At 54.3% G+C, this 15680-nt stretch overlaps 1 protein-coding gene across 1 annotated transcript; it reads right to left on the reverse strand.

The window, feature by feature from the left end:
* Positions 1 to 3118: 3118 nt before the first annotated feature.
* Positions 3119 to 15224, reverse strand: LOC121097564 (protein Wnt-11b-like). The gene is made up of 7 exons (XM_040614684.1): positions 13880 to 15224; positions 7547 to 7712; positions 6900 to 7135; positions 6124 to 6401; positions 5167 to 5459; positions 4148 to 4393; positions 3119 to 4108 (listed from the first exon to the last, which is right to left on the reverse strand). The coding sequence occupies exons 3-6, from the start codon at positions 7045 to 7047 to the stop codon at positions 4219 to 4221; spliced, it is 894 nt and encodes a 297-aa protein (XP_040470618.1). The 5' UTR covers positions 7048 to 7135; positions 7547 to 7712; positions 13880 to 15224; the 3' UTR covers positions 3119 to 4108; positions 4148 to 4218.
* Positions 15225 to 15680: the final 456 nt, after the last annotated feature.

Consider the following 15680-nt stretch of genomic DNA (forward strand, 5'->3'; position numbering starts at 1 on the left):
GTCCCATCCCTTGCCCTCTCCTTGTTCTGGCTCAGCTTTCTTTGTAAAGAGCACAAGCAAAAAGCAGGTGGAGGTCCTGACCCACAGTCCAGTCCGAGCTGTAATGCAGGGCTGAAGGGAAGAAATATCCCAACATGTTCTTGAACACAGAGTCATTCTTCCTCCAAAATGTTTACTTGATTACCAACAGTCTGTTGTCCTTGCTCAGATTATCCTCCTGGAATAAGTTATGTGTCATCCCTCAATGAATAAAGAAATAAAAGGCAAAAACACCCCACCAAACCCTGGTGCTTTAGCAGCAAAGTCAAGAGTCCATGAAAATCACTCGCCTTTCTCCAGACTTCATTGTCTGCACAAGTCTAACCAGCAGGAGATGATCACATTCATACCAGCGTTACTCTTTTCAAACCCAAATTAAAAGTCAGGCAGTAAGAGAGAGGAGGCTTTCAAAACAAACCCTTTGCCTGGTTCTCGCCACATTTCATGTGGAGGGATGGTTTTCTTCTCTAGGCAAGCCATTTTCAGAGCCATGTCTCCCATGTCAATTCACAGCACCAGAAAATGAAAGACTTTTGCCATGGCCATGGAGAATTCAGCTCTGGGGAGCCTCATTCCCAGAGAGACAGATAAACAAAAAGCCACAAGACATTGGGAGAAATGGCTAATGACAGGAAAGTCAAAGAGGTAGATCCATCACATTAGCAGTGAGCCTGGCGAGGGCTCGTGAAGCAGAGGGTAATGACAGCAGCCTACCACAGTCTGGAGGGGACCGATTGTGAAAGTGGGGCAAAAGAAACACGTGAGGAAGTGTCTGAAGGGCTGAAAAGCCACAGCTGTTACAGAGATGTTCTTGGTTTCAGGGACACTGCTACCAGCCTTGCCCAGGTTTATTCAGGTCCTGAAGGGCTATCTGCCCAAGCTGGGGATGTTTGGGGTGGAAGCAAGGGTGCAGAGGTTAGAGGTAAGCCTTCCTGCACCAATTTCTTTGGCAGTGTTGCACTGACTGGTGCTAGAAGCCACCGGAGGGTGATATCAGGGTCCAAGTTTTCCCATCTTTTTAAATCAGGGGGTGCTTGTGCTAGTCTGGTCTGGGGGATGGGGCTCTGTGTTCCCCTGGCACCTTCCTGCTAGCTTTTCTGTCCAAGCAGGGTTAGAGAGAGAAAATGCATCCAGCCAGATGGATCTCCTCAATCCCTGGGGCCAAGTGCAGTGTTTATTCCCTCCAGATACATAGCCTGATGCTGACTGCCTTGCTCTGGGTCTCGGTCCCTAGGAGACCCTTCCAGTCCAGCAGATCTCACAACCCTGGTAAATCCAGGTGTGAGCCCAGATTACACCACCTCCCACTCAGAGCATTGTCACATAACTGTCACCTCCCCACAATGGTCCCTCCTGCCAGCCTGACCCTTTGCACCCTTCAACTAATTACAGTGCTTTCCGATTTCCTGCAGGAGACAAACGGAGCCCAAGGTCCTCTCTACTGATTGACCCCTCCAGTCCTTCCCCAGCTCTTCCCGGTTGGGCTCGCAGTGAAGATGTGAGGAGGGAGAGTAGAGGACTCTGCATATTCAGCACTTGACCCTGCCTTTTCCGAGGCAGAAATTCAAATGGAACCTCTCTAGGAGGGGATCACGACATCTCCCCAGGGCATTCCTAGCTATTGTGGCTCCTCTCCTCTACCCCAGGCTATGTGTGTTTGTAGTTACCAAATGCAAATCACATTTCCCACCCTCCTGGCTGAATCTCTCACTCCACAAGATCCTTCCCCTGTTTTGTCTTTTTTTTTTTTTTCTCTCTCTCTTTTTATTTTTTTTTTTTTTCTCACCAGCTAGTTTTGCAATGCTCTGCAGAGTTCACAGCCCTTCCTGGTTTCACCTCCCTCTGATCTGGTGATGCACAGCAAGGTGGCTGTAGGGAAGGTATTTAAGCAATCCTCCTAATTAAGTACCTGCATCACATCTGGACTCAGCCTGGCTCTGGACACAGCAACTGCAGCTATTTTGCAGCCTGGCCCCTGAAGACTCCCTTTTCCGAGGAATGCCAGTGACTAACCCTCTAATTGCATTTTAAAAGAAAAACTTGAGATAGCTTTTTGGCCTTTGGCAGTCGTGATGGAAGCCTCGCAGCTGTGGCTTTACTGTCACTCTGGGAAGGCTAGATGTCAGCAGCCAGATCAAGTCAATAGCACATTAACAACTGATAATGATAGTTAACTCACTTGGTTAACTATGTGAGCATATGCTTCACCCCTGAGCATTTCAACTTCCAGCTCCCAGGCTTGTCTCAAGCCACCTTTGACTCTTGGCTCTTATTCATTGTTAACAGAGAAACCTGGAGCACATTAAGTGGAGGGGACCGTTTACAATAAAAGCTCATGACTTGATTCCGTGACCCAGCAGAGGCTATTAAAAATGATTGAATGAATATGGAAATGAGTAATTGTACAGCTGGACTCAGGGCTGAAGGCGGCCAACTCCATTCAATGCAAACCACAAATAAACCAAGGCGCACGCAAAGCCACCAGAGTCTCTAGGTCATGGTGTGAGCTGCAGGAAATTGCTCTAGGATTTCCATCATGTTTACCTGTCCTCTTTGTGCCATGGTTTCTTCTCAGTGCCTTCTCATCCTTCCTCTTGAAAGACTGCACGAACATGAATCTCTTATCCCATGCAAGCGCTTTGCCAGATTCTGCGCTAGGGGAAATGGGGGACCATGAGAGCCCCCTTCCCTGGCTCCCAGCTCCTTGCTGTTCACACATGCACGCTTGGCTAGTCCAGCCTGCATTCAAAAGGAACAGAAATAATCCTGGACTGCCTCTGTTTCCAGCCTGAATCCCAGGAAGCCAGATTCCTTGCTGGCTGGTCAGAGACCTGAGGAAGCAGGGGATAGAAACCTTCCTTACCTGCACGGCACCTGAGGCTGACAGATTATCTGTAATTAAAGGCAAACTTGGGCCAATGAGCAGCAGAAAGAGTTAAAACCGAACCGGTCCCCTGCTGCTGCCTGTGAGGGTATGGATACTGGGCTTTATGCTCTCCTTACAGCCTTGCTTCCTCTGTGGCCAGCTGAGGAAGACATGAGGGAAAGGGGTTGTCCTAGGAAACATGCCACAGAGAGGTATGATATAATTTTTTTTTATTTTAAAAATGTACACCAGAATCCCACTTACATGAAGTGTAGAGACTAAAGGTTCATTCTTATTTCCCTAGGGTCCTGGACTTGTGTCCTCCCTCCCGGCCAGAGTCCCAGCACATCTGGTATTAAGGGGGTGGAAGGACTGGGCTGAAGACCTTAGTGGTCTGAAAGAAGGGGCAGGAAGGACAAGCCATGGGTATGCCACAAGTTGAGCGAGCACCCACCTCCAACACTAGCCCAGAGGGCAGAAGCTACTCTGCTGCCATGGCTGCTTTGTTAATACAAGGCTTCTAGGTGCAGTTTTGCCATGCTGCCCTGTGTCGGCAGCCTCCGGGCCCGCTCCTGTCCCTAGGTCTGTCTGCTGTCGTGGACCATCACTGAGAGCAGCAGCAATCTCCATACAGGTCATGGGGAGGATTGATGATTCTGTCTCCTGCAGCAATAACTGCTTCTGCCTGTGTCCAAGCTTGGGTTTCATTTCAGATGTTGCAAAGGGTGCTGGACCAGTGTTTGCCCCTGAGGAGTTGGGTGAGCCCACAGCAGAAACCTGTCCCCAGAGCAGCTGCCCATGACCTCCTCACCCGAAGCAGCTTTCTTTCCCTGCAGCCTTCTCCCAACAGACAAGTCTCTACCCCCCTTCCCATCCATCACTCCTGGCGTTCAGGCCACTGTCAGAAACCTGCAAAGAGACAATGGCAGCCCAGGGTCCCCATTCACCCCTGGGAAAAAGGGGCTGTGCTGCATGCGGAGTGATAGATGGTTTGTCCCCAGCTGGAGACAGAGGGCTGGACACTCCCCGCCAGCTGCAGGAGGGCAGCCCTTTGTCCTGCTCTGGAGAGATGGAGCAGAGGTCGGCCTCCGGTCTTAGGCTTCCCGGCATCTCTCAGTTTGAGGTCTTCTGTGGTAATGCGAGGGTCCAGGCTTCCCGCATAGCCCCCTTCTTGCCGGAGGTCGGCGCATCCCTTGCGATGATGTTCTGTCTCCAGCTGTGCCCCAGAGGATACCAGATGATGTTCTGTCTCCAGCTGTGCCCCAGAGGATACCAGCGCAAGAGTCCTCCCACCTGGCGTGACGCCTCTGGCATTATTTACAGACGTATCTCTCCACCTTCCGCTGACACTTCTTGCACATCACGTAGCAGCACCAGTGATACTTGCAGTGACACCTCTCCACCACCTCCTCCGTGTAGGTGTTGTAGCCGCGGCCACAGCACATCAGGTTGCAACTGTCACTGCCCACGGAGGTCTTGTTGCACTGCCTGTCAGGAGGAGGATGCACAAGCGGGAGCTGAGGGCATGGACCTGCCCACCCATGGCGGTGACGCTGACCACAGCTCTCTGCCCTGACCTCCTCCCAGGGCTGACTTGCCCATAGCAGAGGGCAGCGAGATGCACGGGTCTGCTTGCAGACTGGCGTGGATGTCAGCTGGTGTTATTACGGCAGCGTGTGAGCGGCTGAGGTTGGGCACACTCAGTCTGTATCACACTGGGGAAAGGACCCTCCCGGGGAGAAGGAGGGGTGGATGGCTAGGACCAGGAACTGCTACTGCTAGATCTAACAGGGATTGCACGTCACAGCCCTCAGGCAGCCCTGGCTCAGCATTCAGAGGAGGCTTCCCCATCCTTCTAAAAACTCCCTGCCTGCCCTGCAGTCGCTCCAGAAAGGAGACATCTGGGAAGCACCACAGCCTCCAAGGTCTGCTGAACCGTTCTGGTTACCGGCAGACAGCACCCTAATTAGGCTTGCAGGGAGAGGCGGTATTTCCCTTTCTGACTCCTCACTGGATGGACCTGTCCTGGAGAGTGGAGCTGAGGGACTCTCGGTAAGGGCTTTCCCCTGCCTTTACACCTGCATGGCATCTGCCTTCCTGCCCTCCTTGGGGCTTTAAGAAGCAAAGATTTCACAGGAGTGCCTGTGGTGTCCCATCTGACGGGGGACTGCCTATCCACACCAGCACGCTTTCAGATCCAGTGGTACAAACACTCATGAAAACAGAGGCTGAGTTACAGCATATTAAGTGCAGTTTCTTACCTATCATGTGTCCCCAGAGACCCCAGGTGGAGATTCAGTGTGCAGTAGTCGGGAGAGCTGATGAGATAAACTAGATCCGTCTCTTTCAGTGGCCTGACATCCATTCCTTTGGGTATCAGCTGCTTCCTGGGCCCTATGAGCCGGTGGGTCACCCTGATGGCTGCCAGGTACTTGGACTTGAGGTCAGAGGCAATTTCATCTAGGTTTGGCAGTCCCTTCCAGCAGGTCTTCACCGAACAGGAGCCTGAAACACCATGGCATTTACACTTGGTATCTAGGGAGTCACTCAGCACCTGCAGAGGACAGGAAAACAGATGAATTTGCTTCTGCTTTCTCCTGGTATCCACCCTACAGATCGATTTGCAAGAGCATCCATGGGAAGTTTCAAGAGATGAAAGAGCTCAGCTGCTTACTGCCACCTTTAAATGAATATAATGGGGCAATCGAGGACTCAGCCCTGCTCCATTCCCCTTATGATAAGAACCTGATACTTGGGGAACTCCCTGCTGGAGCTTGCAGTGGGGCTGGTGGCCTCTCCAGCCAACAGAGTGCAGAATGGCCACATCCTCACCTGGGGAAGTGAGTGCGTGAAAGCACAAAAAGCACACCCACACCCACTTCTCTGCAGGGCTGGGGTGCCCAGCTGGAGAGGGCCAGGATGGGCCCCTGCTTCCCGTCAGAGGGGCAGAAAGAAGTGCTGGAAGCGCTGGTGTGAAGTGATAAATATCTTGTGCTTGTTGTGGAAAGGGTGCAGGGATGTTTGGGAGGTGGGTAGCAGTGGGGGATGCCTCTGCAAACACACGTAACTCCATTTTAACCGTTTAGTGGCCTCCTGACCTTAAGCACAGCATCCCAGTAGCCCGGCCAGAGCCTACCCCCTCACATTAGGCACCTCTGCCCCCCAGGCTGCTGTAGGTGTGCTGGGCACCAGCAGTCCCTGGTGGGCACCATACCCACCTGCCTGCCCACCACGTTGTTATGCAGATTCATGGCCTTGAGCGCTTGTGTCCCCAACTTGCTGGATTTTAAAGGACTGTCAGCAAAAGCGGAGCCAAGCTGGAGGCCGTAGTGCAGGTTGTCCCCACAGCCACCCCATCTGAAGTCCAGCCCGGGGACCTCGGAGGGGACAGAGCCGCAGGAGCAGAGAGGGAGCTCTCCTGAGCTGCAGGCTTGGGCGATGGAGTGTGTGACGGCAGCGGCAGCCAGGGCGTAGACAAAGGCGGATTCCCTGGTTCCTGGGAAGAAGAGGGGGAGATGTCCTTCCTCCCTGCCCAGCCAAACACTCCTCTCAAAGATCTCACAATGTAAATGAGGTTTTTTTTTCTTGCGGCAGGATAAAACCAAGGCCCAGTGTTTTTCTTGCATATATTTTTAGCCTGTGCCACCCATTATGTTATACTGTCAGTATACAGCCTGTGTCCCCCACCACTTCCCCACCCCCCCCCCCCCCCCCCCCCGCCTTTTTTGGAGCCTCTAGCAGCTGTTTTTGTTTGAAATGACAGTTACTACAGGTTTAACACTGCTAGGCTTTCCGGATCAGGACTAATGCTTTGATGTGTACTGCTAATTCCAGTGTAATGGCAGCAGGTTTTCCCCAAAATATATACCTAAGGCAAAGTTAACGCCCATCAGCTGAACAGCAGGACTGCACGTTAAAAGCGCTGCCAGGCGGCCTGGAAAGCTGTGTGGGGCAGAAAGAGGAGCATGAACACAGCAGACAAAGCATCCTTTACCTTTCAGCAGGTCAGGGCCGAAGCTGGGGGCATGCTGGATGGAGGAGCAGTTCCACCTCATGTCTGCGAAGGTCTTCTGGCAGACGCTCTTGGTCCGGCGGGCAGCCCGGACGATGCTGTGCATGACCTCCAGGTTCCTGCGGCACATCTGGAACTGGTCGGGCACCAGCCCAGCCAGCAGCCGGCAGTGGTGGCTTTCATTCCAGGCCACCCCGCTACTGCTCTCCGTCAGCCCGCTGTGGGGAGAGGGTGGGTGTCAGCAGGGTGGGGGGAGCACGGGCATCCCTCTGGGGACCCAACCGGGGAGAGGGAGCCGCCGAAGGGGGCACCGGGGGAGGTGGGGCGCATCCCACTACTCACAGCCACTGGATGGCCGTGGAGAGCCCCAGATGGCAGAGCAGCACGGCAGCGGCCGTGGGGTGACCCATGACCCGGGCTGGGACCAGGACCAGGGCTGGGGCTGCTCTGCGCTGCCGCCCCCTTTTATAGCCGCGGGCGGTCCTGTCCTGTCCTCCCCCCCCCCCCCCCCCCCCCCCCCCGGGGAGGGGAACAAAGGCAGTTTCGGTGCCATTCACAGCGGGTTAGGGCAGTGGGGGGGTGGAGGGAGGTACAGCTGTTAGCAGCAGCGACCATCCCTGAAACAGCACCTGGGAACTGATGAAGAGATGACCGGCTGAAGGGTGGGGAGCTGCGGGGCATCAGGTCTGGCACGTCACCCCACTAAGTGCTCGGATGCTGCATACCCCTTCACGCCCTGGCAAGGCGTAGAGACCAGAGCCATGGCATTCTCCACCTCTGGCATCTGCAGGAGAGCTGTCGGATCACAAAGCAGATACATGTGTCTTTGCTCAGGATGTAAAAACATGCCTGTAACTGGCTGGCAGGAATCAGAAAGAGAGGGGGACATTAGTAAAGGACAGAAGGGGTTGACATAGGCTGGTAGTAATTTCTGGCTTTTTTCTTATTTTCTTTGCAAGAAGCTTTGAGCAACACAATTTCTCTGACCCAGAAAGAGTGAAAGTCTCAGCTGCCTGCCTCCTCTTGTCTCCAGAGCCCCATGAGAACAGCCAGGATGCTGCAATAACCAAAACTCCAGATGTATATGTGTCAATCAAGGGTGTGGGCACTGGTGTCTTCAGCCTGGAGAGGACCCAGCCAAAGGCTGTGCTGGGACTGAACCTGATTGAATGTGAGGAAATCCTGCCCCTAGACACAACTTCACAGCTTCAGCCCCAGCCCCTTTTCTTACAGACAAACCATTTTACTGCCCCATCCTCAGCTGGGGCATTGGCATCTGCTAGCAGGTTTCGTAACTGCGGAGGAAGAGGGTGAGCAGAAAGGGGACATGTAGAAGGGCTCTCAGCACGTAGCCCACAAGCTCATTCCAAAGCAATTGGGTTAAAGCAACCTCTCCCTGCTGCAGGAAGGTGCTGGGCTGCAGTGCAGGGACTCCCTCTGCCGCACCCTGTTCCACAGCCCTGCCCATGCAAACTTGAGAAACAGCCCTAAAACTGAACGCGCCCATTAGAAGACATGTGGTCAGAGCAGGATCTAACTCAGCGTGGGGCTGTCTTTAGCTTGTCAGCGCTTCAAACCCCAGTCTGTAGTTGGCATTGGGCTGTCTGTTGCCTTCAGTACCCCAAAGTGCATAGGGGCAGGAGGGACAGCTAAAGGGCTTCGCTTTACCTCTGTTGTTGGGCTTTCTGCGTCAGGACTAATGCTTTGATGGGTACCGCTAATTCCAGGCTCCTGAAAGCAGCGTAACCAGCTTCCACAGCAATTTGCCTCTCCAGGCCAAGAAAAGGAGCTTAAAGTCCACTGGCTGTCTCACAGACAGCCCAAAGGGGAGTTTGCCCAGTGCTGTGGGCAAGCTGATGTGTGCATGTCCATGGGCCAGCACTGGGCATGGGTGTCACCTGCAGAAGTGCCCTTGTCATTGCAGGGACCAGATTACAGCTGACAGAAATGATGCAGCCAGGAAAACGGCATCTGCCTGGCCAGGAGCGAGTTTGGTGTGACATTTCCATGGCTTGCACATGCTTGTCACAAGGTGTGCTTTTCTGAATCTTTCCCCTCCCTGAGCAGAAAAGCACAAGTGCAGCCTTGCTGCTGTGAAGACCTTCAGGGACCAGGTAGGCTGATATTTTCCCACTGTGGGAGGTGACATTTGAGAGACAAGTCCAGCTGACACCAGCTTCTTTTGGTAACAGCCACAAGTTGAAGACCTCTACTTTGGGCTTTCACTTTCTCCCTCGCTGTGCAACTTCCCTTCTCACTGGCAGGTGCTTTCCCTTTAAAGGACAAAACTGGGTGGCTGGTTAGCAGCCCCTCATGACCTCCCTTTGACTTGCTATCATGTGCACTAAAACTAGGACACGCAGCTTGAATTGATGACCTTCCCACACTACTCCCGTGGGATGAAAAGGCCACAAGGTGCATTGTGCCAGAGCAATGGCCCATGAGGAAGGGTCCTGCTGGGAAAGCACCGAGGTCACTCCCAAATCCCAAGCAGAGTTACAAGGGGCTTAATTAAAGGGCAGAGAGAAAAGCAAAGAGACGCTGTGTTCAGTCCCTGGAATTGGCTGGCTCTGATCCCATTAATCTTCTTCTCCCTCATGCCTGTGGGCTGACACCAAAAGGCTCCAAAGTTACAGCAAGCTCTTGTCAGCTGAGGAATGATTTTTCAGCAGGAAGAGGAAAGGTACAGGATAAAAGCAAATTTGCTGAGCGGCTTGTCGGGGCGCACAGCTTGGATGTCTCTGCAGGGGGCATGTGGAGGCCAGCAACCACCATTTCTGCTTTGGAGTGGCTTCAGCAGGAAGCCTGTCCAGCTCTGGACGTCCCACTGGCTGCAATGCCACTGGCTGAACACTGGCACTGTTGGGCTGGGACTCGCTGGTCTGGGGCAACAGGGGCCTTTTCTCACTGCAGTCGGTACTTAGAAAATTGACCCGAGTATTTCAGGGTGTGAAATGCTTTCCCGGCTGCAGAAAGCAGAGTCTCTGTTGGAGAGGACAAGGGATAAGCCAAGTCTATATTCCCTAAACACTAAATCCTGCGTTTTGGTTTCAGTCCCCAAAATGAGGGCAAAGCTGGTTAGAATAACAAGAGCCTGCCTGTTTTTATGGGATAAGGTAGCAAGGAGCATGCCCAGTCCTATAGCACGTGCTGCTCCCAACCACTGCAGACCAAGCAGCAAGTACAACAGAGTCCTCCAGCACCTGTGGGACATCAGGGCAGGTCCTGCCCGACTGCTGCCCTCTCCAGCCCTGGATACTGCCCCACGAAGGAAGATGTAAGGGCAAGTCAGACCCTAGCTAGCACAGTTTGTGCTCCCCAGGGAGCTCCCCAGGGAGGCCGAGCGCAGGCATCTGGGCAGATTTCATCCATCTACAGGGCATCCACCCTGGGGAGCCCTTAGAGCATCTTCCACTTCCTAGGCTTCCTTATGGTCCCAGACGCGGTTCAAGCACCCTGACTCTTTCCAGAATACAATTTACTTTTTTTTATGTCACCATTAAGTGATCCCCATGAAATGACTCTCTCTCGGAGAACTCACTTGGCCTCAGAGTACCCGTGACAAAACCCACAAACGGGTTTGAGGCACAAGTGCGTGCAAAGGGTTAGAGCTGCATCGTGCTGTACAGAAAGAGCCAGGCAGAGCTGACTGTGAAGGGTTTCACCACTGCTCAGCTCACGTCCCGTATGGTTTGCTGGAAAGACCCACTGCCCACCCCAGTCCCTGAGCTTTGAGACAACCTCAGTGCACCCCCCAAGGGCCAGAACTGACCAGCACTGTAGGACAGGAGACCATTTCCTCAGTTATCTGCAAGTCCCTGTATCTTCAGCCTGACCCAGCTGCTCCGTCATCAGCCCAAAGTCTCCTCCAGCACCTTAGCTATTTAAGAAAGCCGCTGTTTGTTTTGCTCCAGTGGTACCCGAGTCCTGCCGTCCTGTGTAAGATCAAACTCTCTCCAGCCTCCACCCCAGGTGGCACGTGGCAGAGACAAACCTGATCTGTGAACCTGGTCTGCTTCTACCGAGGGCTCTCTCGTAAGAGATAGTCCTTGTTAAGTCCCTGGCATGGTGGATTTTGCCTATACACATCACAGGATCCCAAGGGTGGAGGAAGAAAAGCCCCACGAAGCAGCACCTGCTGTTGGGGCCAGATGCTGGTGCGGTGTGGGACGGGGTGACAGCACCCTTGGGTGCCTGGGGCTCTGCCACGTGACTGGCAGCTTGGTGCTGCGAGACTCCCGAGGGCCTGGCGTAAAGCTGGGCTCCTTCGCCGTGAAGTTACTCATTGTCTTCGGTGAAAGACCCAAGTGAGACTGGTCTCACCACAGCGACGTAGTTCAGCTCTCACCTTCCTTGAGCCGGTTGAGTCCTGCTGGCACTCACTGTGCTGTGGAAGTCCCTGGTATTTCTTTGACATCCCACCTTCCCGATCACGGCTTTTGCAGATCCTTCTCTTACCTCGACACAAAATCAGATACGGTGTCCGCACTTCTCCCTTGTGCTAGCCTAAGCGCTCCTTTCAATTAACCCGAGGATTTTGATGTTATGAAATATTCTCTGTAAGTTCCCCTTTCAGCCTTGGGGAATGGGGAAATGCCTTGGGCCCTGAGGGGGACATTGCGGGGAAATCTGAACAGCTTCTGAAGGGATTAGGAATTTTCTGACCAGGAAAAGCTGCCTTTGTCAGTGTTGGGAGGTGTCTGGGTACTTTTTTGGGCATCATGTGCTCAGTGGGCAGAGGGAGGGCAGCGAAGGCAGGAATTGCCAAGCAAAAGCAATCCCATGCACTGGGCACATCTAACCAGACACCTCCTTCTTCAGACTCCAGCCAGAAGGATGCAAGACCTCCAGTGGCTTCCAGTCCTTCCCAGTTACAGTCACTGTGCCCTGGACTCCTCTGTGGCAGGTGTCCTGCATCCAGCCTGCCAGGACGAGCTGCTTTCCTGGTTGTTGCTCCAAAGTGTCCCAGCGCCACATCTCTGCTGAGGGATGAGGAGGTCTCGGTGGGACTGCAGGCTCTGTCGGAGATGCTAATCCTTCTGGGGTGATTTCTAACGTTATCTCATCAGCTGCCCACACGGCCCAAGAAAAAGTGACCATCAGCACAACTAGACCCAGCAACAGAGGATTTCAGACAAGAGGGTCAGGAGGGTCAGCAGTCCCCTAATCTCTCCTGAGACACAAAGGTGGGCAAAGTGCAAGCCCACCTCTGTGCAGGTGGAGGGGGAGGAAGGTCTGGGCTTGCTACCTAGGCAAAGCTGCTTTCCAGCTGGGTGGCCACAGCATACACTGGTTCCTGGCCCTGGTCCTCCCCAGAGCCCCCCACCAGAACACCCTCTTCCCTGCTGGCCGTGGTGCAGCGGCACGCACAGCCCCAGCACCCACTGCGGCTGGTACAGGCTGAGCTTCAGGAGACGGACAGCAGGGATGCCCGACCACCCGGGTGGGACGTGGAGCGTTGCCCTGCCATTGCCCAAGCTGCTCGCTCCAAAGGCTGGTCTGAGTGCGCTTAGAGCTTCCAGACCAGAATGGACCCATCCCTTGCACAAGGGGCTGACCGGGTCTCTGCTCTGTGCAGTGTGAGGCCCAGAAAGGAGAGGGGATGTTGCCACCTTCTGGCCAGTGGTTTTGCTTTTAAGGGCCACCACCATCCTTTCGGGTCCCTGGAGAACCTGCTTTCACCGTGCTCCTGCCTGCCGCGTTGGTGCTGGCAAGTCTCACAGGCACTTTCCCCCCTACTAACCATATTGCTTTCAGGAAAGCTCCTCAAGATGTGGATGGCGTCTTATTCTGGGACCTGGAGGACCTCAGATGGGTTGCCACAGCCAGTTCATACTGGGGTTGGATGGCAGATGGGAAAGCAAGAGCATCTGGGTTCCAAGGGGTTCAGGGGAAGCTGTGGACAAGGGTCAGGAAAAGCTGCCGGAGAGCAGGAATGCAGAGAGGAGGTGTGCGAGGGCGGTCTGGCAGGTGGAGGCATCTTGCAGGTGCTGGGAGCTGTGACCGGAGAGGCTACGCACCACCCTCTCCCATTCCTTGGGATGCAAGGTCCCTGTGGGAGCGGGGCCAGGGCATGGCAAGCCAGTGCCAGCATAGGGAACGGTGTCCAGTGATTTCTGATGTCAGCCTCCTGCTCAAGCCTGCTGCCTCTGATGAAAGGTGATTTTTACCAACCCCTCTTCACAGAAAATTTTTACAATGACTAAGTAGTAGGACACACACAAAAAAGGCTTCCTTTTAAAGCAAAAGTAGTCCTACGTTTGATGTCAATTCCTCCTCTTAGCTCCATCTGTGGAACAACTCTAGGGTAAGTGCTAAAAATACTCCTTCCCCTTCCATGTCTCTCTCTTGGGGAAGGAGGAGAGCAGGAGGGGATTCCCAGCCCGGGAGAAAGGCTTCCCTTCCCCAGCCTGCTCGTGATGGAGAGCCACTGTGGGGAGAAAGTGCTGGGGCTTCACCTGCAGGTGCTAAGCAGAGGGAAAGACCAGTGGGGAGCAGGGAGGAACATTGGAAAATGTCACCCCCGCACCTGCCTGCTTGGTGCTGGCTGCCTTGGGGGCACAGCCAGGAGGGGAAGGCTCAAGGAGGAGCTCACAGGTGGGCAAGGAGAAGACCTGTTGCTGGGTCGGGGCTTGCCTGCGCACAGAGCTTGCTCCTGGGATTAAGCTAATTAGCGGAAGAACATCAAATAGTTGTCCTGGATGGCCAAAGGTTCATGTCCTCCACCCCTGGGACTTGGACAGGGGCCAAAGCAAATGCCCATGAATGGTTTGTGACCTGCGTAAGCACATGGGGACCCCTCCCCATGCACCATCCCAGCTTGCAATGGCTTTTGTCTTCCAGGCTCAGGAGAGGCAGCTTTGTATGAGGACCTTCCAAGAGCTCCCCTGCCATCAAAGTGCCCCACGTCCCCTCAAGCCCCTGGTGACTCCCCTCAAGCTCCCCAGCCCACGCTCACCTACCGAGCAACCGCATGAAGAGCCACATCCTTTGGCCTGGGAGGCTGTGAAAGCACCTGGTTATGATGACAGCGCCAGGTTGTGGTGACGCAGGTGGTGATGGCACACTGTCATGTAGCACTGACGTCTTGGCGAGGAGACAGGTTGTGCTCCCTGGCCAGCTCTTGCCACATCCCACAGGTTGTGGACGAGATCCCTGCTGCAGGGGGGTGCCAGGGAGCATCCCATCCCCTCCGGAGGCTGGGGATGCTGGTGAGGGTCTCCCTGGGTGGTAGGAGACTGTCTTGCTGCAGAGAGCTGCTTTCCTTTAGCGAAACCGTCCTCCTTCCTCTTTCTGATGTAGTGTGGAGTCTGTGACCTCACCACAGGATGGATACTGAGAAGCAGGCTGGGGTGGTGGGGACCAGCTCCTGCCAGCCTATCTCCTCCAGAACCGCTTACACACGATGCTTCATCTGGCCCCGTGGCCTTCCAGTGCCCCAAAGCTGCGACCAGGGACCGTGGGGCTGCACCTGCCTGGGGGTTCCAACTGTAAGGAGACAGAGCACCTGGTGACACCTCGTGTGCTAGTGTGGCAGTGACCCATTGCGGGCAGCACACACCAAGGCAGCTCAGAGCAAGCTCTGCAGCACATCCTGTCCCCAGGGCCTGGGGACAGCTGGGTTGGGGGATCCAGCTGCAGAACATGTGTCAGCATCTGCGCTCCCCCCACAAACCTCAGGACAACCCAGGCAAGGATGCTGCAGAAGGCAGTACAGGACTTTGCAAGGCAGAGGAGGTGCTGGGGGCTGCGTTCCCCATCTGCCCCCTGCCAGAGTCTCCTCTGGCTGAAGGTCTGTGTGCTGGAGAGCCAGTGGCAGGTCCCAGCCTGGCTGGAGCCCCACCAGAGAGGAAGAAAGTGTCATGAATAACACGCCCGACCTCACTAACTAGGCTAGAAATAGCTGCCAGGGGAGTTTTGTTGAGTCACGCAGAAGAGGCTGTGACAGTGAGTGATAATGGAAAGCAGTGGCGGCACAGCCCGACGAATGGGAGGGACACATGGGCTCATGTCCTGGAGGTGACACATGGGGATGAGCCACTGCCACCAGCCTACTGTCCCATCCCAAAGCCACAGAGCAAAGCTGCGTTAGCTGAGAGCACGTAAAAGGCATCCTGCCGCAGGGAGCCAGGCTATGGTAAGAGGACACTGGTTTATGAGATCAGCTGCATTTGGGAACACGTTGCAGCAACATCAGCAAAAAATAAAAGATGCGATACCTTCGTGATGCCTCCAGCAGCCATTCTGCTGCTGTCTGCATGGAAGTGGATGTACCTGAGCTCTTTCATCAGGTGAAACCCCGGGCAGGAGCTGCTGGGCAGAGGGAGGAAAACGGCATTCTCTGCTGCAGCGGTTTCATGCCTTGCAATAGCCTAAAGGACATTATGTTGCATTGTCTTGTCCCAGAGCTGGGGACATTTAGGCTGACCTGTGCTCCGTCCGAACATGAGGATGAGGAGTACTCTCCCTGCTCTGCCAGGCAGGGAACTGGTATCAGCCAGCCAGCAACCAGGAAATTCTTCACCTCTCGAAGCAGGGGAAGCTCTGGCTCTCATCTCCATGGAGAAAAAGGGAAAAAGGGGGGGGGGGGGGGGGGAGGGAAGTGTGCTTTAATTGCAAGTTAGTTGCAGACGAGGTAATTTCCGCATGAGTTAGCAGAACAGCTAGTTGGAAATTTTTGATAAAATCTATTTTTCTTTGAAAATGCAGATCCAGTGAAATGTGAAGGCTTTCCACTGGAAAGAATGAGTTTTGCTGGATTTC

The sequence above is a fragment of the Falco naumanni genome, chromosome 14 (genome assembly GCF_017639655.2).
Source record: "Falco naumanni isolate bFalNau1 chromosome 14, bFalNau1.pat, whole genome shotgun sequence".
Lineage (NCBI taxonomy): Eukaryota > Metazoa > Chordata > Aves > Falconiformes > Falconidae > Falco > Falco naumanni.